Here is a 21,388-nt window from a genome sequence, read left to right as displayed (position 1 = left end):
CTGAAATACGTTGAAGACCCCTGAATCTAGAAGCTATTATCATAATTTATGATAAAAACGTGAATATATGCAGTGTTGATTTCGTCGACTAAGACGAAAAATGTTCGTCGACTACCTTTTTTCACTGACGAAAACTAAACGGAAACTGAATTAAAACTTGCATGCTGAAAATAGCAGATCTACAAGTTCACAATCGGCTATTTTCAGCAAGTGTAAAACAGTCATTGCGACGGCATCAAGACCTGATAAAATACATTTTAGTCGACTAAATCAACTAGATTTAGTCGACTAAAATCTTATGACATTTAGTCGACTAAAACTAGACTAACACTAAAACATTCCAGGTGACTAGTAAAATGTGACTAAAACTAAATGAAAACTATTCAAGAGACTATGACTAAAACTAAAATAGAAATTTTCTGCCAAAAACAACACTGATGTCTTGTTGCTGTGGGCATTTTAGTGACATAATAGTTCATTCATTAACTGTTGTAAATGTTCAACTAGCCTGGAGCTACATTCTTACTGAGCACTCAAATTATACGTAGCCTACTGTACAGTAATGGCCACGGAGCTTAGGGAGATAATGCAAATTACTCAACTGTCTGTGTGTGTGTGTGTGTGTGTGTGTGTGTGTGTGTGTGTGTGTGTGTGTGTGTGTGTGTGTGTGTGTGTGTGTGTGTGTGCGCGTGCGCGTGTGCGCGTGTGCGTGTGTGTGTGTGTGTGTGTATGCTCTGACATGATAGTTAAGTCATTATAGCTTTAAACTAGCCTGTAGTTGCAGCCGTAACCGTACACTCAAATGAAACCTAATGGTGGAATAGCCAAGAAGATTGTTAGTGATAATAGAAATGACTGCTGTTTGACTGTTTCTTTGGTGTGTGCGTGCGTGCGTACGTGCATGTGTGTCCAGGAATCTGAGCTCCATCAACGAGCGCACACGCCAGCAGATGAGAGAGATGCGAGGTCTCGTGGATTCTCTGGTCTGCTATACCCAGAGCAACCTGCAGGAGGAGCAGTCTGCCGACAAGGTGAGCACTAGCCATTGTATCCTGTACGTTATGAATGTGTGTGAATGAGGCTGCCTCCATACGTATCTCCATGCACTGCCAGCGACACCATGCATTAATACATTGAAGCTATGGGCATGGGACGATAATCGCTATTATTGTTTATCGTGATAAAAAACCGTCCTCCATCCACTGTCAGTTCAGTTCAGTTTATCTTTGAGTGCTGCTAGCCACTCCTATAGACAGCAAGCATAGACAGCGGGGGGGTGCTGTCGGGGGCACTCGCTGAGCAGCCTGCGTCGGGGCCCACTGACATCTAGTTACGTGTCTGGTCCATATGTATGTCCCTGTGTCCCGAGTGCGGAAATAGCATTTGTTGACCACCAGGTGTCACTGTTGCGCAGCCTAACACACACACACACACACACACACACACACACACACACACACACACACACGCACACACAGGCCAGGGAGGAGAGCTTGTACAGTACGTACAGTACAGCACCACTCAGTTCAGACGGGTCTGATCCTATTTATAAAAATCACCCCAAGGGGTCTTTGCAAATATACAACAAAAACATACAAGAAAGTCTTGTGTGATTGAATGACATCAATGTGAATGACTAGATGATGAAAGTGTTTATAAAGTGCTCCCATGGCTCTGAACAACACGTTCCCCCTCAGTATCTGTGTTTAGTCTTCTGTGTTTTGGGAAGCTTGAAGCTAGGTCACTGAACCTCTGGCAGGAACAGACCACAGATTTCCGAGAAAGTCCGACCTCCCCTGAATCTCCTAAATCCTCTCAAATAAAAGAATAAAGCTGCTTATAGTCAGGCTGCCTTCCTGACGCCTGAGTCACTGAGTTTTCTCTCTCACAGACAGTCAACCTGACCAGTGAAGAGTGAAGACTAACCATTACATTTTCAGAGAGGAAATAACACGACTCAGCCCAAACCATGGCTGTATTTGATTGTTTACTTTGTTTATTGTGACCCGCGCAGATCGCATTTACTATGAAAACGTGCAATTCCCGTCAGTCAGTGTATCACTCAAAATCCCCATACATGGGAAAGCCCCCCATATATGGTGCCCAGGTCATAGTCAAATAACGATTTGCTGTCGCAATTAAGCCCATATATGGAGATCCCTGATGTCATCAATATTGGCCAGCAACTCCACATCTGACCTCAAACCCTTAGATCTCCATATATGGATATATGTCTGAACCTGTTCTGACATTCCATATGTTGATCCTTCCCCATCCATCCTTCCTCTTCGATGTCTCCCTTTTGACTGATACCTGTCCATTAAAACTCTAGACGGGCTTGCCCCAAAGGTATTAGTGTCGCGCCCGGCAGCCGGCGAAAACTAGAGTTCTCAACAGGCCCGAAAATTAAAGCCTGGCCCTCATCAAACCCTGTACACTCAAGAGAATGTCCCCACTACCACCCTTAGATCTCCATATATGGAGCTGACCTGTTCTGACATTCCATATGTTGATCTGATTCTGACCTCATCAAACCCTGTACTCTCAAGACATGCTCCTTATATGGCCAGGACAGAATTCATTCCATGTTGATCTGACCCCCATGCCAAAGCACCAGTGCTCGCCCAGCAGTCTGCCGTCAACGAGGCGGATGCGTGCACGTGTGACCTTTAGGGCGAGGTCGCTTCTCGCCCTTAGGCGTCTTACTGGTTGATATTGCTATTGACTATTGTTGTATGTTGTTTACGTACAGTGAAGTGAACCTCTTCCTTACCTCTTCCTCTATGTTTCTCTCTCTCTCTCTCTCTCTCTCTCTCTCTCTCTCTCTCTCTCTCTCTCTCTCAGGGTCTAGAGAACACTATGTGTATTTTAAGAAACCTCTCCTACCAGCTCTACTCAGAACTCCCTCCGTCGGCCCGCCAGCGTCTAGACGGCCCGTCCAGAGCGTCAGCCTCCAAGGAGAACCAGGCTATCGGCTGCTTCACTCCCACCAGCAAGAAGACCAAAGAGGTAGAGTACCCTAACCTTAACCCTAACTTTTTGTCCCACGATTTTGTAAACCATTTTTTACCTGATGCCAATAAGCTGTACTACTCTCCTTCTGCCAATTCCCGAACTGAGCTCATGCTAGCTTCAATACATGAGGAGTGAGCAGGCCTCTTCTTATAACCTGACAGGGGGTTTCCCCGGTAGGACGTAGCGTGTGGAAGGAACACGTTATTCCAACCAGTTCCTTTCCAATCCATAAGGCAGTATAGAGACCAGTATTATACTGCATGTTTTTTGTGAGGGTCCCTACCTACCCTAGGGGACACGGGGAGAACATGCAAACTCCACACAGAAAGGCCCTTTTGCCAATCCCACCTAGTGTATGGGCACTGATGACGCGGAGGAGAAAACACGCCCCCCAGCGACCACAGTATCCCCAGTGGGAATCGAACCCAGGACGACCTAGCTGTGAGTGAAGCCAGAGTGAAACCGACTGCACCACCTTAACCATAATCTTAACCCTAACCCCCACGGCAAGAAGACCAAGCTTGTTACATAGATCTGCTCAGTGCAACACCTGAGTGCAAACATAAAATAAAACATAAAATGACTTCTACTGGATCTCTTCTCCACTAGCCCCTCCCTAAGTTTTTTGTCTAGTTTTTATTTGTTGACAAAATGGTCAATATATTTAGTCGTACTTTTAGTCATCATAGCTTAGGTTTTCTTTAGTTTTCAACTGTGAAAAAATATAGTCGACAAAATGAACACAGATATGTGTAGATATGTAGAAAGCTATCAGACAGGCCTGGTGGGAGGGTGTAGATAATAGGTAGTAACTCTAGCACAGAGTGTTGGCCTTCGGGGAGCATCGCCTTACAGCGGAACCACAGGCCAGCTCACCTTACTGCTATGAGGCCCCGCCCTCTACATGTATGTTCTCATTAGCCGTCCTTTTATTAGCTGGAACAATAACCACTCATGTGACCTGTTTTCACACGTAATCTACACCCCTCTCCTCTTCCTCTTCCTCACCGACCCACGCCACCACCCATCCCCCCAGCTCTGTTCTCTGTCTGTCTGTATGTATGCTTCCATTGGCTCACCCCCCCCCCCCCCCCCTCTCTCCCTCTCTCTCTCGCCTCTGTGTGTCTCTAGTTCAATTCAACACTTCTTTATTATCAGGGATAACATACATTTATATTGTAAAAGAAAATGTGAAATAAAACAAATCAAAACTAAGTCATGTATTAGCAAACGAAATATAATACAGATTGTGTAAACATTGATATTGCGCAAACCTGCACGTTTTGTTTTTGCAGTAGAATGTTTTCAGCATTTTTCCCCCTTTGTTTTACATTTTATTTTATATATTTATTTTTGCCTACCCTAATGACATACGGTTATGACAATCAGAATGTCAGTCAACAAATAGCCTGGCCCAGCCACCGTGAGGGGTGCCGCAGGGATCACGGCGTTGGATCATATTGGTTCTGAAAGCTCACCCTGGTAGAAAACAGCGGACAACACTGACGTCACCAAATTTGGAGTGATGCCCCTCTGCACTGTAGTTCACTCATAGAGTATTAAAAGGATAGAGACTGAACCGGAGCGATAGCCCCCCCCCCCCCCCCCCCGCTATTCGTTTCAGTGGAAGTTGCTCAGTGGCCTTTTGAAGCACCCGGAAGAACATTCTACTTCCGCATTTTTTCCGATTTGGACAACAAAATGTGGTGCCCAAAATGCGGAAGTGCAAACGCGCTCAATGTTAAACACCAGCTGCACAGGATTTCCCCGTGGGTACCGAGGCTAGTCAACAAATAACTGGACTTTCCAGAGAAACCAGAGATTCTTAATCCAGTACTTTCCCCACCACTACTGAACTGTGAAGTGTGAAGTAACGAATACGGCGGTGAGCGGTGGTGAACCGTGAACGGTGTTCAAATGAAATAGTCACACAACACTACTTAACAATAATGTGTCCAAATTAAATAGTCACACAACACTACTTAACAATAATGTGTCCAAATTATATAGTCACACAACACTACTTGTGTTCACTGTCCAAACATTTGTCTCTGTAGCACGTGACCTAGTTTTGACGACCATGCAGCCTAATTATCGCCTGCTTATTTGTAACAAGTAGCAAATGAGCAAGCAATACTATTGTTATTGTTTTGGATATGTTTTGGGCATGTCAAAAAGTGTACTTTTTTCTTCAACCAGCCAAAATTCTCACACGTCTCCCCCCTTCTCCGCTCCCCCCATTGGCTCCCGGTCGCTGCACACACAGAATACAAATCTCTGATGCTGGCATTCAAAGCAACCGAAGGCATGGCTCCCCCATATCTTACAAGTATGATCGAACCCTACAAACTAGGGCATTCACTAAAAAATCGATTTATCGATTTATCGATTTCATTAACACAAGTCGATTCACATTAGGACAAGTCGAAAGTTAAAAAAATAAATAAAATAAAAAGTTTTCCCCATATCATATTTTGTATTGTGTTATCGGGCTGCTGCGCTGTGCTGCGCGCTGCTGCTGGCGCTGTGTGCCAATGATGCCCCCTCTCCTGTTGGGAACTGCCCATAGATCCGAAGTCCCGTTAGTCCGAACATGCACTGCTCCCGTGCTTGCGGTTATGTTTAGGTTAGGATTAGAGATAGGGATAGTAATTTCGGAACAAGGAACCTTCTGACTAACGACACGGCACCCTCCTGTTGTGTTATCTTTTCTGGTCTGTGTTGAGTGATCCAACTATTGCAACTTCAACGGGGGAGAGAGAGAGAGAGTCGCGTTAGAGAGAGAGAGAGAGAGAGAGAGAAAGAGAGAGACGCGTTAGAGAGAGAGAGAGAGAGAGAGAGACTCAGAGAGAGAGAGAGAGAGAGAGAGAAGGGCGGTCGCGTTAGCAACAGGCTAAGCTCACAGCATATCGCTACGTTCGTTCTATAAAGGGTAGATCCGCCACCGTTTGGGGGGCTGCTGAGAGTATGGCTGAGAGCCTAAACTATGTGTATACACTTAAATAAGTTGAGCCTTTGCATACGCCTGTAAGGTTGTCGAGGTTAGGCCAAGTGCTACGGCAAGTGCTACGGGCTAAAATGGAGACTGAAGAGGTGGGTTGTCAGACTATGGAAGATTGGGAGTCTGCAGTTCTGATTTCAATGGGAAGTGCATGGTTTTGGAGCCAGAAGGGAGAAGAATTATGGGACGTGTGGAGCGTTGTCCCGGCATATTTTGTGAAGGTACTTCGAGCTTCCCTGTGTTGGCTGATCTGAGCGCACGGGAGGGTTTGTAGGGTCCGATTAGACTTGCGAGATATGGGGGGGCCATACCTTTGGTTGCTTTGAAGGCCAGCATCAGAGTTTTGTACTCTGTGCGGGCAGCGACCAGGAGCCAATGGAGGGAGCGGAGAAGGGGGGAGACATGTGAGAATTTTGGCTGGTTGAAGACCAAGTGAGCTGCAACATTTTGGATCAATTAGAGAGTGCGCATGCCGGTAGGCCAGTAAGGAGGGAGGTACAATAGTCAAGTTTTGACATGACAGATGTCTGAATAAGGAGCTGACTCCTGGGTGAGGAAGGGTCTAATTGGTCGGATGTTAATATAGAGTCTAAACCTGCAATATGTTTACCTTAATATTGTAAGTCACTCTCTGTCTGTCTGTCTGTCTGTCTGTCTGTCTGTCTGTCTCTGTCTCTGTCTCTGTCTCTGTCTCTGTCTCTGTCTCTGTCTCTGTCTCTCTCTGTCTCTCTCTCTCTCTCTCTCCCCCCCCCCCCCCCCCACAGCAGCGTAACCAGGAGTTGTCAGTGTTTTCGGAGGTGTCTCGCCAGCCTAAGGGAGGTGAGTGGTTGTGGCATCCCCAGGTGGTGGCGCTGTACAAGGGCGTGGTGCAGAACTCCAGCTGCAGCTCCACCACGCGAGAGGCCGCCATCGGAGCTCTGCAGAACATCACTGCTGGAGACGTCAGGGTAACACTCTTATTTGTTTGTTTGTTTGTTTGTTTGTTTGTTTTTTTTGTTTGTTTGTTTGTTTGCTTGCTTTTTGCCCCCTTTTCATCCCATTTTAGTCATTATGCCAATTAACCCATTCTAGGCGGGAACCAGTGGCGTTTCCAGGAATTACATTTTGGGCATGCAATATGTTTTAATTGTTGTCCCCCGTGCACAATCAGTAGCACTAAAGGTTTTCAAAGAGATATACCTGCCAGACAGTAGGATACAAAGGCTGAAAGGCATGCATTTGCATTCCAGTGGGTGATTGAAGGTCGCGCTCTATACGTGCAACGGCCAATCCGCTGTCCACTAATAGTTCTCAGGTCTTGTTTTTGTCCAAGCTTTTGTCCAAGCTCGTAGCGCGCCACCGAGTGCCGCGCTACGAGCTTGGAGCTTGTAGATCTGCTATTTTTGAAAAATCGTGGCGTAAATCTTTGAATATACTGTATATTCTTTCAGCGCAAACATTTTTAACTCTTGCTTCTGAGGGGTTCCTGGAATAACTAATTATAATTGACATGAAATATTGAACACCACTGATATAGAAACATGAGGTTTTTCAGAAAACTGTCAGGATTTAGAAGACATTTTTTAAATGTCGACGTCAGGCCTAAATGGGTTAATTCTACAGACATGTGTGTGTTGTCACTGTCGCTGTTGTATCCTACTGACTCACCTGCCAGTCAGGAGCTCCTACCGGGAGGACGTAGAGCCTTCGTCTTACCCCTCCCGCCTAACACTCCTTCTGACAGGCTCCACCCCCAGCCCGTTGGAGTACAGCTAGTGACAAATATTACCCTCCTCACCCGGCCTATAGTATTTGTATCGACAAAGCCAAAAAGCACCGCGGTGGATTCTAACCCACCCGAGCGCCCATAAAGCACCGCGGTGGATTCTAACCCACCCGAGCGCCCATAAAGCACCGCGGTGGATTCTAACCCACCCGAGCGCCCATAAAGCACCGCGGTGGATTCTAACCCACCCGAGCGCCCATAGAGCACCGCGGTGGATTCTAACCCACCCGAGCGCCTCATACTGTCTTCAACTAACAATTGGTTCCTCTCTACACTTAATCTCTTCACTAAACGTAACCGATCTACAATCTCACCATGACCTTGTAGATTGGCTATTTTTTCCCACATAATATGGACGCTTCACGCCAGGGCAGTGGTTCTCAAATATTCTGCTGCCCAATGCTGCCTGTCTGTCTGCTGCCCGGAGCTGTCTGTCTTCTGCCCAATGCTGCCTGTCTGTCTGCTGCCCAATGCTGCCTGTCTGTCTGCTGCCCGATGCTGCCTGACTGTCTGATGCCCAATGCTGCCTGTCTGTCTGCTGCCCAATGCTGCCTGTCTGTCTGCTGCCAAATGCTGCCTGTCTGTCTGCTGCCCAATGCTGCCTGTCTGTCTGCTGCCCAATGCTGCCTGTCTGTCTGCTGCCCAATGCTGCCTGTCTGTCTGCTGCCCAATGCTGCCTGTCTGTCTGCTGCCCAATGCTGCCTGTCTGTCTGCTGCCCAATGTTGCCTGTCTGTCTGCTGCCCAATGCTGCCTGTCTGTCTGCTGCCCAATGCTGCCTGTCTGTCTGCTGCCCGATGCTGCCTGACTGTCTGCTGCCCAATGCTGCATGTCTGTCTGCTGCCCAATGCTGCATGTCTGTCTGCTATACTCGGCCATTACTCGGCTATATCTTCTCCATTGGCCTGGTTTTCTTCTTCCAGGTGGTGAGGTGTCCATCTCATGGCTATTCCCTTGGGATGGTCCATTCTGCACCCATGTCCATTGTCCAATCCACATCCACCCTCTGATACCTGACCACACTGGAAAGTGGGGTCAGGCCAAAATATCCTCATTGTTTTCCTATGGCATCTTGTTTCACCATTATTTCCACTCACCTTTGCTCTCCACACAATGGAGGAGAAATAAGCAGTTCTGTCCCTTAGTTGTGGGCCCAGTAGCCCATTTTCATTGGCTATATAATTGTGTATTGTCAGTGTATCAGTGAGTGTGTATTCTATGTGGTTGTGTATTTTCGATGTATCAGTGTGTGTGTGTGTGGTTGTGTGTTTCAGTGGGCGTCAGTATTAAGTCATGTGGTTCTGGACCAGGAGAGAATGATTCCCATCCTACTGGACCTGTTGGACACCCACTCTGACCTTGAACTACGACCTCTGACCGGACTGCTGAGGAACCTGGCACGACACACACGCAACAAAGACCACCTGGGTACACACACACACACACACACACACACACACACACACACACACACACACACACACACACACACACACACACACACACACTAGGGTTTAATGCCGGGATCCCGTGATTTCGGGCCTCCCGGGAATAGGGCACGCAATTTCCCGCCCGGAAATTTCTTCGGGACCTGTTGTCCCGGAGTTTATTTTTTTATTGTAGGGAAATTACACTAAAGGAGTTTCCCCTTATCTATGAGTGATCAAATGTCCAATCTGAACCCTCCCATCATTTTCAAACATGTTTGATGATATTTATATGGAATTATAATAATAATAATAATAGCTCAAATTTATATAGCGCTTTTCTAAATACCCAAAGCGCTTTACATAGGAACACTAGGAACAGACTTTAATAAGAAAAGAAAAAAACAAAGCAAAACATAACATAGCAGTACAGGGTTAAAAAGATAAAAGGATAAACGAGGGAAGGGGGGGACATCCTATCCAGACCTCAGCTGGGGAAAGCTATCCTGAAGAGGTGGGTTTTGAGTGAGGCTTTGAACGAGAGGAGAGAGGGAGCAGCTCTGAGATGGTTGGGGAGTTCATTCCAGAGGTTGGGGGCCGAAACAGAGAAGGCCCTGTCCCCCCAGGTGCGGTGCTTGGCCTTGCGGACCTTCAGGAGGTTGGCTTCACTGGACCTGAGGGAGCGGAGGGGGACATATGGTTCAAGAAGATCGGAGAGGTAGGGGGGAGCCAGGTTATTGAGAGCTTTGTAGGTGGTGAGCAGGATTTTGTAGTGAATTCTTTGTTTGACGGGAAGCCAGTGTAGGTCGTGGAGGACGGGTGTAATGTGGTCTCTGGAGCGTGTACTGGTGAGCAGGCGGGCAGCGGAGTTTTGTACGTGTTGTAGTTTGTTGAGGATTTTGGAGGTGGTGCCATTGAGTATACTGTTGCAGTAGTCGATCCGGGATGTGATGAATGCGTGGATGAGGGTTTCGGCAGCAGGGAAAGACAGAGAGGGCCGGAGGCGGGCAATATTCCTGAGGTGAAAGAAGGCGGTTTTGATGGTCTGGTTTATGTGGGGGAGGAATGAGAGGGTGGAGTCAAATGTGACACCAAGGTTACGGATGTGGGGGGAGGTTGTAACAGTGGTGCCATCGATGTTGAGGGTGAAGTTCTGGATGGAGCTGGTGAGAGAGTTAGGGCCGATGACTAGGATTTCTGATTTGTTACAGTTGAGTTTTAAAAAGTTATTTTGCATCCATGTTTTAATATCACTGAGGCAGGTGGTGAGGGTGGAGTGGGTGGCAGCAGTGATGGTCTTGGTGGAGAGGTACAGTTGAGTGTCATCGGCGTAGCAGTGGAACTGGAGGTTGTGGTGACGGAGGATTTGCCCAAGTGGTAGAATATAGATAATGAAAAGGAGAGGACCAAGTACAGAGCCCTGGGGGACGCCGTGGGTGACTGGGGCAGTGGAGGAGTGACAGTTGTTGATGGAGATGAACTGGTGGCGGTCAGAAAGGTATGATTTCAGCCAGGAGAGGGCAGTGTGTGTTATTCCAAGGGAGGACTGAAGGCGTGAGATGAGGGTGGAGTGATTGATGGTGTCAAAAGCGGCAGAGAGGTCCAGGAGGATGAGGATGGAGAGGGAACCAGAGTCAGCGGAGAGTAAGATGTCGTTGGTGACTTTGAGGAGGGCTGTTTCTGTGCTGTGCATTGAGCGGAAACCAGATTGGAATGTTTCATAAAGTTTGTTTGAGTCCAGGTGTGATTTAAGTTGGGAGGCGACTGCTCTTTCTAGGATTTTGGAGATGAAGGGGAGGTTGGAGATGGGGCGGTAGTTGTTGGGGGTGTCAGGGTCTAGTCCGGGTTTTTTGAGAATGGGGGTGACAGCAGCCAGTTTAAGGGCAGGTGGGATGAAACCAGTGGACAGGGAGGTGTTAATGATTTTGGTGATGGTTGGGGAGAGAGCTGGGAGGCAAGCCATAACTAGGGAGGAGGGCATGGGATCCAGGATGCAAGTGGATGCCTTCATGCCGGAGGTTATGGTGGATAGGTCAGATGTGGTGATCTCGGTGAAGATGGTGAGTGGTTGACCAGAGAACAGAGGGGGGGTAGGTTCAGGATCCGGATTACACTCGAGGGCTGCAAGCTTGCAACGGGAACTGGAGCCAGCGGGACCCAACGTAAATGTTGGCGGCGCGGGCGGTATTTAAATAGCCTACCTGCGGGCGGGCAGGCACGGCCGCCGGCCGGTCAAGATGAAATCAGTGGGACCCCACGAATCCTGCATCCTCCCGCAATTAATCAGATAGGCCTACAGAGTTTATATACACTTAAGCAAAATATGAATGTCTGACAGACATCTTCAGGCACGCTCCCAAAGCTGCTGCACCTGTCAATCATTAGCCTAATCAGTCACTCTGTGAGAATTGTGTGTATTACGGACGGAGCGAGGAGTTTCCTTTCCCTGTGATGGACATTGTCACTTCTAAACCCCTTTTTGCTTTTGCCTGCATGTGTGCAGCAATAACGTGAAACGGAACACAAACAAAGATGAGTAGGCTACAATTTGTTTTATAATAACCACCAGCACGCAGCGTCTCCCTCTCTCTCTCTCTCTCTATCTCTCTCTCTCTCTCTCGCTCTCTCTCTCTCTCTCTCTCTCTCTCTCTCTCTAATAATCACCACTTTTACAGAACAACATAAATGATGTCCCTGTCCAGCTAAGAGCATGGTGAACGTGCTGGTGACTAAGCTGCTTGTGTCTCTGTCCAGCTAAGAGCATGGTGAACGTGCTGGTGACCAAGCTGCTTGTGTCCCTGTCCAGCTAAGAGCATGGTGAACGTGCTGGTGACTAAGCTGCTTGTGTCTCTGTCCAGCTAAGAGCATGGTGAACGTGCTGGTGACCAAGCTGCCCAGCGACGGCACGCAGAAAGAGCCCTCTGGTGAGGTGGTGGTCAACATCTGCGGAGCCCTCAACCACCTGGTGACCGGCAGCTCCCTGGCAGCCCGGGACATCTCCTACTTCGACGGGCTGCCCAAGTTGGTGGCCATCAAGACCACCCATGACAACAGGTACCAACAGGACCCCCACCCCCTCCATACAAAGTTTGTTGTCGTTAAAATGTCTCAGAAACATTCAAAGGTTTTCAAATTCTTTCAAAGACGTCTTGAAAGTATAGATCTACAAGCTCACAGCATGTTGTGAGCTTGATCGTCTATTTTCAGGGTATTAATGTATGAACAAAATGTTAAAATGCCTGACAGGAGGGAATACAACAACTAACATATACTTAAAACTAAATAAAATTTAAAAAGGGGAAAGATAGGCTTTGTTGTGTCATTTTGATAATACTGTAGATCTTTGTTTCTGAATACTTAAGGGACATTTCTTCAAAAGTATGGTCCTCTAGCAGTTCATAAATCAATTTAATATTTAACTTACACTTGGTTGCATGCTGAAAATAGCTCACAACGCATCGCAGCACGTTGCATTGTGAGCTTGCAGATCTGCTATTTCCAGAGTGCAAACATAAAATGACTTGTCTTTTAGTTCTACTGCATCTCTTCTCCACTATTCCCTCCCTAACTAGTTTTTTTTGGACAAAATTGTCAATATTTCAGTTTTAGTCATCATAGCCCTAGGGCCGATTCATACGTCAGAAATTTTCAGCAGCACCGAAGAGCCGACTTTAGGACGGTACCCGCCCCCCCCCGAACCTCAAATGACGTCACATTGTAGGCTCTACAGAGCCGAACCGACTTTTATTCGGCTCTAAAATAGGAGTATGAATCGACCCTTAGTCTTTACTGTTTTTGTTTAGTACTCGTTAGTGAAAAAAGGTAGTCAACGAACATTTTTCGTCATACTGTAGTTTTGGTCGACGAAATGAACACTGATACAGACAGCTCCCTGTTCAATGAGCACTTCCTGTGGACACAGCCCTTAATTAGATATAGTATCTACTGTACTATAATTATCTTCTCACCACCCACCCACACACACACACACACACACACACACACACACACACACACACACACACACACACACACACACACACTGTGTAATCACATGGATCTGTGTAGCTTGTGGAACAAACTGTCACAGTTTGTCTGATTAATGTTTCTCTTCAAGCACAATGACACATTTAGTGTTTCTACACTATTTAGTGTTGTGTAGAAATATGACACATTGGTAATTTGGTAGAGTTTAGTGTTGTGTAGAAATATGACACATTGGTGCAGTTAGTGTTGTGTAAAGTAAAAGTAAAGAATGCGTGTAAGTCCTTTTTTTCCACCACTGGGGTGGTGGCCATCAAGACCACCCATGACAACAGGTACCAACAGGACCCCCTCCATACAAAGTTTGTTGTCGTTAAAATGTCTCAGAAACATTCAAAGGTTTTCAAATTCTTTCAAAGAGTGTTTCTAGAGTGTTTCTAGAAATATGACACATTGGTAATTTGGTAGAGTTTAGTGTTGTGTAAAGTAAAAGTAAAGAATGCGTGTAATTACTTTTTTTCCACCACTGGGGTATTGTGTGTTCTTCCGAGTTATAAAGTCAAACTGTCTGTATTGTCCGGCAGGCAGAAGGAAGGGAAGGAAAGGACAGTAAATCTAATAAGGAGGCGATAAAGCTCTACTTTCCCTGTGGGAACGTAACTTGGTGTATGAATGAAATACTGTTGTACAGCAACAGACTCTATACTGTCCACACGGGAAATGAGCTGAACGTTGTTGTACTGATTATACGCTAAGCTGACAGCACACACGCTGCTCCGCTGCTGCACATAACCACACGTAACCCATTTAGACCTGTTTACCTTAATATGTTGTTATTATATCCAATATAAAAATTACATCCAGAGAAAAACGATATCCAGAGCACAGTGCAGCTCCGACCGTGCACGCTGGCTCTTAATTGCTTATTTTGATAGCTCGATAATAATAATAAAAATAAATTCTATAAAATCTAGCTTTCAACAGTGTTTTGTCCCAAAGGGGCTTCTGTAACTAGGCGGATGAGTCTAAGACCCAGCGCGCATACTCTGAGCTGTGGTCTGAATGTTTATATTATATATTATTATTTATATTATAATTCAAACTGTTTTTACATCTAGTGTGTGTGTGTGTGTGTGTGTGTGTGTGTGTGTGTGTGTGTGTGTGTGTGTGTGTGTGTGTGTGTGTGTGTGTGTGTGTGTGTGTGTGTGTGTGTAGTTCTGGCAGGTTGAAAGCAGCCAAGGCAGCGTCTACAGTGTTGTGTAACATGTTCCAGTACAACAAACTACATAAAGACTACAAACAGGTAAACCACACATTAAAAAACTACATAAAGACTACAAACAGGTAAACCACACATTAACAAACTACATAAAGACTACAAACAGGTAAACCACCCATTAACAAACTACATAAAGACTACAAACATGTAATAAACACATTAACAAACTGCATAAAGGGATGTATCCCTTATCCCTAAACTTATTTGCAATTCTTTACTATTTTCAAAAACATTTTAAAATAGTTCAACTAGCTGATCTACCTCGACACGTTGTGAGCTTGTAGATCGGCTATTTGAACTATTTTAAAAGGTTTTCAAAATAGTAAACAAATAAGTTTAGGGATAAGGGGTAAGGGTAGCCCAAGACAAGGTATAGCCCAATGAGTACAAACCGATAAACAACACATTAACAAACTACATAAAGACTACAAACGACACAATAACAAACTACATACAGTAAAGACTACAAACGAGTAAACAACACATACAGTACACAGTGTACAGTAACTCAACAAAAATAGCAGATCTACATGCTCACAGCATGTCGCAATGTCTTTCAGTTCTCAACAAATGATTAAACGTGAAACCTCAGTGAAAGACAGCAGCAGAAGCGTTTCGGCGTGCATGCCTTCGTTGGTGTTCGAATAATCCTAACACATTCTAATTCTGCGCGCCAAAACTCTCACTCTGTTTGGTAGACTGCTGCTGCGAATCCTAAAACATTATTAAACAAGACTCCTAAGACTACTACAGAGAGTGCAGATTTTATATTCCTTTTTACGTATTATCTGAATCGGCACCCAGTATGTTTCTAAACTCTTCCAGACTGTCCTTGAGCTGAGCAAGCCTTTCCCTTGAAGTGCGTTGTAGTAGTAGGCCCTAACCTGCTGTTTTAGGAGTACTTTGTTCAGATATGTGGAGCATAAAAACCTAACATTTAGTTGTGATTATTATTATTTATTTATTTTCAAAAAAAATTATCCCACGACTTTGTAACCCATTTTTCACCCCTGTGTAAATTATCTAACGATCCTGTGCTCTACACACCCTCCGCCAGAGCAACGGACTTGAACTCATGCTTCCTTCATGCATAAGTCGCTCCTTTACACCCGACAGGGGAGAGTTTCCCTGGTTGGACGTATAGCGCGTGGAAGGAACACGGTATTCCAACCAGTTCCTTTCCCCTCCATCAGGCGCCCCGGCTGGCCAGGGGGAGGCAGTTTAAAGACCAGGATTACTGCATGTTTTTTATGAGAGTACCTACCCTATAGGGACACGGGGACAAATTGAAAAGATCCAACAAGTATAGCAAAGCTCTTCTGTGTAACTTATGATTTGACTTAAACCCAGTATTCACACAGAAAATAGAGCAGCCTGTCCTGATAGGAGCAGACATGAGCTTTCTGTGGGAAATAAATAATGTGCGTGCGTGCGTGCGTGCGTGCGTGCGTGCGTGTGTGCGTGCGTGCGTGCGTGCGTGCGTGCGTGCGTGCGTGTGTGTGTTCCATCACCTTTTGTCTGCTTCTTCCAGCTGCTTCTCTCCTCCCATCTGCCCACATCCGTTCCATTCTCCCCACTGACCTCCTCTCCTCCTCTCACCTCTCCTTCCTTCCTTCCCCACTCCCTCGAGTTGCTCATTCCTAGACCCTCCCTCTTCATATTGTATTACAGTCTATAGCAAGGGTTTCAACACTCTTCAGACCACTCTGACAAGCATATGGGATCAACATTTAGCTTGACTCGGTTCCACAGCTAAATGTTGTGAGAATAGAGCACCGAAGTCTGACAACAATATCGGTAGAGGGCGCAAATACACAGGTTCATGTACTTTTTATTTGCACATAGGGGGATTTTAGATCGCCTCATATAAGAACTGTGTTTGAAAAATAAACATGTCATCCCGGCCATTTCACTCATATGCATATGAAGAATCAACTGACTGAGAAAAAATGCTAATGTTACTGCTGCTGAATTAGTTACATTTTCGCTAGTATCATATATGAGTGACTGACTGTCTCAAACGATACAGAGACACCTCCCTGACAATAACGCAGAGACAGCTTGTTTATTTTTGGACCACAATGCTTATATGAAACGATTTTAAGATGACCCCATGTTATTCTCCATAGTGAAATTACTTCCGTGAACCAGGCAGAACCAGGGGATGAGCGAGTGACGTCAGGACTTCGGCGCTCTATGGCCGATCTAGAATTGATCACTTCAGTTTAACCTCTTAAACACCCTTACAGTACGTTTTAACAGCGGGTGACAACCAGACGAATTCGCCGGAAGTGCATTATTTGTCTATGGGACCCGGCGACTACCGGCGATAGCAGGCGAACGGGCGATGGTCGAAAAATGGGCGGGGCAACATCGCCCGAAAAGATACAAATAATTCATCTTTTCGGCCGATGCTCGCCTGCTGTTAAAACGTACTGTAACGCTACGCACCCTGTTCTTGTTCGATCAGTGTCTGTAAACAAATGAAAAGAACCACTGCAGTATATATAGTCATACGAATATATCGCTGATGATCTACAAGCTCACACCATGTTGTGTTGTGACCCGTTCTGAGCTTGCAGATCAGTTGTTGTTTGTTGTGTGAAAGGTCTCTCTCCAGCCTCTCTCCTCTCTTGTCTCATCTTGAAATCTTTGGTGCTGCGAACATAAATATTTTCTCTGGATTCATAATTCAGTTTGAAAGGCTCTTAGGAGCTGTCCACACAGAAATGCGGCCAGACCGGGGTTTTGTGTGTGTGTGTGTGTGTGTGTGTGTGTGTGTGTGTGTGTGTGTGTGTGTGTGTGTGTGTGTGTGTGTGTGTGTGTGTGTGTGTGTGTGTGTGTGTGTGTGTGTGTGTGTGTGTGTGTGTGTGTGTGTGTGTGTGTGTGTGTGTGTGTGTGTGTGTGTGTGTTTACGGTTACAGTAAAAGTGAAAGAGTTAAGACATTTTTGGACATTTTTACATGGTGCAATTTTCATAGTTGTGGAAATGCATGTTTTGAGTGCAGCCACCACCGCGTTTGACGTCAGCTTGTTCCAGCAAATTAAAGTAAACTAGCTCACAGCGATTCACTTACATTTTGACCAAATTATTTGCGACTTTGACCATGTTTAATATGAACATCCAACATTCACAATGGTAAATGATAAATGATAATCAGGGACCCATTTGTGGGTCACAGACACATTTTTATTGGTCACGAATAAATGTCAAAACAAAAAAAGTAATAAAATGCAACATTGTTCATGAATTCCATGCCTGATTGACTAACAGGATTAGAACAGGCCAAGTCAGCTGAATGATGATTGGATATAATCCCAAGGAGAGGAACGGAATCCATTTTTGGTGTTATCCGTGTATTCAGTAATTTGTTCATTCATTCATTGAAGTCATTACAGTATAATTACTTGCGCAAGCAGTACAACAGCAGTTGTTTTAGACATTAGTTGGTAGTACTCAAAGTAGAGAGAATTTACAGAGGATTTAGACCAGCAGTTGTACCAGGCAGTAGACACTACCGGACACTGTAGGCCTACTTCAAAGTAGCTTATATAGGGACTCTATAGTCTATACTCGGTATAGACTCTATAGGGACTCAGAGCAGCAGTCGTACCCAGACAGAGAGCTCTATAGGGACTCAGAGCATTATATCATAATCTATCAGGTTTTCTTTTTTGAAGTGGTGATGGCAGAGAGAGTTTTTCTAGTTATTATTGTTTGCAGTTTGCACTCTATATCTAGTTGTCACATCACAGGTGAACTATTTTATTTTATTTTCTATTTTTGGAAGCTCCATCGTTTTAGTTGTTTTCAGGAAGATAAAAAGACAAAAGGGAGGGCAAGGGAAAATAATTATCATTCAGTAAAGAGCAACATGTTCACGTGTCTGTTATGATCTGTTGCTGTATTTTTTATATTACTGTATTCCTAATCCTTCAGTCCAGTAGTTTACCGTATTATCTTTATATACTGTCCTGTATTCCTTCAGTCCAGTTACAGTAGTTTACCGTATTATCTTTATATTCTACTGTTCTGTATTCCTTGTTGTTCCTACTGGGTCCATGTGGTCACTGGACATCAGGTTGAGGTTAGCAGCATTCACTCACAGCAGTGGAATGTGGAGAATGTGAAGGACTGCGTTCTGAAACACTAGGAACACTCTAGGAGAACACTCTAGGAGGAATGAGAACAACGCCACCGTTTAGTCACAGCCGGTTGAGCACCTGCTGTACCCGTTAGGTTCTAACCCAGTGGTTCCATGTACTGTACAAGCTCGCAGCGCCGCTTGTACATCTGCTATTTTTTAACATGTAAAAGAAAAGGGAAAAAAATAACGAAAGAAAAAACGAGAAAATTAGCCCTTAAAAAACGCAAAAGTTTGAGAACTAGGCTACTGATTTAGAAGTAATTTGTAGAATCAATTAACCTCAGGTCTTAATGGGTTAAATTAGTTTCATTACTATATTGGTCTGATGTGCCAATGTGTGATTTGATGAAGGATTTGTCTGAGTTTAGCACAGTGGCTGCTTTCCTGTCCATCACACTTTCAGGAACCTCGTCTGAGTCATTGGTCCATGTTTGCTTGGCACTGCAGGTGCATGTTTTGTTTGACCACCATGGATGTACTGGTTTTAACATGCGTTAGAAAGAATCTAATCCACTGTACGTGCATGTGCGCGCGCACACACACACACACACACACACACACACACACACACACACACACACACACACAGTCACACACACACACACACACACACACACACGTCACACAGAAAAGTCATCTAGTGCCATTCATAGCATTCTTGTGTAGACTCCATCCAGGGTCCTGACTAGGGTTTAATGCCGGGATCCCGGGATTTCGGTTCTCCCGGGCATAGGGCACGCAATTTCCCGCCCGGAAATTTCTTCGGGACCCGTCGTCCCGGAGTTTTTTTTTTTTCTTGTAGGGAAATTACACTAATGGGGTTTTCACACAGTGCGCGTTCTTTCCCCTTATCTATGAGTGATCAAATGTCCAATCTGAACCCTCCCATCATTTTCAAACATGTTTGATGATATTTATATGGAATTATGGATTACACTCGAGGGCTGCAATGGGAACTGGAGCCAGCGGGACCCAACGTAAATGTTGGCGGCGCGGGCGGTATTTAAATAGCCTACCTGCGGACGGGCAGGCACGGCCGGTCAAGATGAAATCAGTGGGACCCCGCAAATCCTGCATCCTCCCGCAATTAATCAGATAGGGCCTACAGAGTTTATATACACTTTAGCAAAATATGAATGTCTGACAGTCAGACATCTTCAGGCACGCTCCCAAAGCTGCTGCACCTGTCAATCATTAGCCTAATCAGTCACTCTGTGAGAATTGTGTGTTTTACGGACGGAGCGAGGAGTTTCCTTTGTGATGGACATTGTCACTTTTTGCTTTTGCCTGCATGTGTGCAGCAATAACGTGAAACGGAACACAAACAAAGATGAGTAGGCTACACTTTGTTTTATAATAACCACCAGCACGCAGCGTCTCTCTCTCTCTCTCTCTCTCTCTCCCTCTCCCTCTCTCTCTCTCTCCCTCTCTCGCTCTCTCTCTCTAATAATCAGTGTGCTGTGCACTGGACGTGCTGGCTAATTTAACACCCAATCGGACTTTTCATAAAGTACAAAGCGGGATGATCACATTATCTGCAGCGGAGAAGGGGACCCACTGCATGCTCAAAGGGTGAAAGACCATGGCTAAGGTATCTATGTGAAAGACGTGAGGTCGTTTATTTCCCCCCCCGTGCTTAGTCACATTAGTGCAAACTCCTGTGTCCCTTTTTCTGAATAGCGTAGTAGGCCTAATAACATTATTAATATTTTAATGTAATACTTTTATTGTAGGCTATATGTTCATATTTCGTTCAAATAAAACGTTTTAAACCAACAAATATCACTATTCTATTGAACATATGAAGTATACATATAAATGCATTTTGGTGGGCACTTTTTTTCTTTTTTTTCTGACGGGAATTCCCGCGGGAGCCCGGGAAAAGGTCCGCAAATTCCCGGGAATTAAAATGAGCCAAATCCGGGAAAATATTAAACCCTAGTCCTGACAGCACATGGATACATTAATAGTGTGTAGATTATTGGAGTGATTCAGAGTCATGCAGCATTGCTTGTTTCTATCTCTTTGTCACCGCGCAGAAAGGATTCGCCAGGCGAGACTTTACCGACACCACCATCTAGAGGACTACGCTACCCACAATGCAACGGGACGTTTAAAGGACCTTACTGTGTGGATGAAAGCTGCTGATTGGCTGCATCGTAGAGGGGAGAGAGAGAGCGAGAGAGAGAGAGAGAGAACAGAGACATGTGATTGGATGGAACTGCTGTTACTCACTGCCTACCCTGAGGCTGTCTGGTGAGACTCACTGGGCATGGTGGCATCCAAAAAGAAAAAATATAGCGCTTTTATCCAAGGCGCTTTACATAGATTGTGCATTACATTCACCCATTCACACACACATTCATACACCGATGGCAGAGGAAACCATGCAAGGCAGCAACCTGCACGTTGGGATGCAATTAGGGGGTTCAGCGTCTTGCTCAAGGACACTTCGACACTAACTCTGCGGGAGCCCTGGATCGAACTGCGGGAACCTCGCGGTTCCCATCCGGCCACTCTACCCCTGAACCACTGCCACCCCTGGCACCATGGTGGCATCATGAACCACTGCCGCCCCTGGTACCATGGTGGCATCATGAACCACTGCCACCCCTGGTACCATGGTGGCATCATGAACCACTGCCGCCCCTGGTACCATGGTGGCATCATGAACCACTGCCGAGCCCTGGCACCATGGTGGCATCATGAACCACTGCCGAGCCCTGGTACCATGGTGGCATCATGAACCACTGCCGAGCCCTGGCACCATG

The 21,388-nt window shown here is 45.6% G+C and overlaps 1 protein-coding gene across 2 annotated transcripts in view; it reads left to right on the top strand.

Annotated features, from left to right (window-relative positions):
- The window catches only part of pkp3b (plakophilin 3b), a 55,042-nt gene extending 33,908 nt beyond the window's left edge, over positions 1-21,134 (top strand). For both annotated transcript variants that reach the window (XM_079497040.1, XM_079497039.1), the window contains exons 8-14: positions 914-1,031; positions 2,845-3,009; positions 6,781-6,963; positions 9,054-9,207; positions 12,065-12,260; positions 14,406-14,493; positions 20,657-21,134. In XM_079497040.1, the coding sequence (XP_079353166.1) occupies positions 914-1,031; positions 2,845-3,009; positions 6,781-6,963; positions 9,054-9,207; positions 12,065-12,260; positions 14,406-14,493; positions 20,657-20,698 (946 nt within the window). In that variant the 3' untranslated portion in view covers positions 20,699-21,134. The remainder of the gene's footprint in view (positions 1-913; positions 1,032-2,844; positions 3,010-6,780; positions 6,964-9,053; positions 9,208-12,064; positions 12,261-14,405; positions 14,494-20,656) is intronic.
- Positions 21,135-21,388: the final 254 nt, after the last annotated feature.

This window comes from Electrona antarctica (genome assembly GCF_951216825.1).
Source record: "Electrona antarctica genome assembly, chromosome: 3".
Classification (NCBI taxonomy): Eukaryota; Metazoa; Chordata; class Actinopteri; order Myctophiformes; family Myctophidae; genus Electrona; species Electrona antarctica.
Note: the sequence above shows the minus strand (reverse complement) of the source record. Positions and strands in the feature narration are given on the sequence as shown.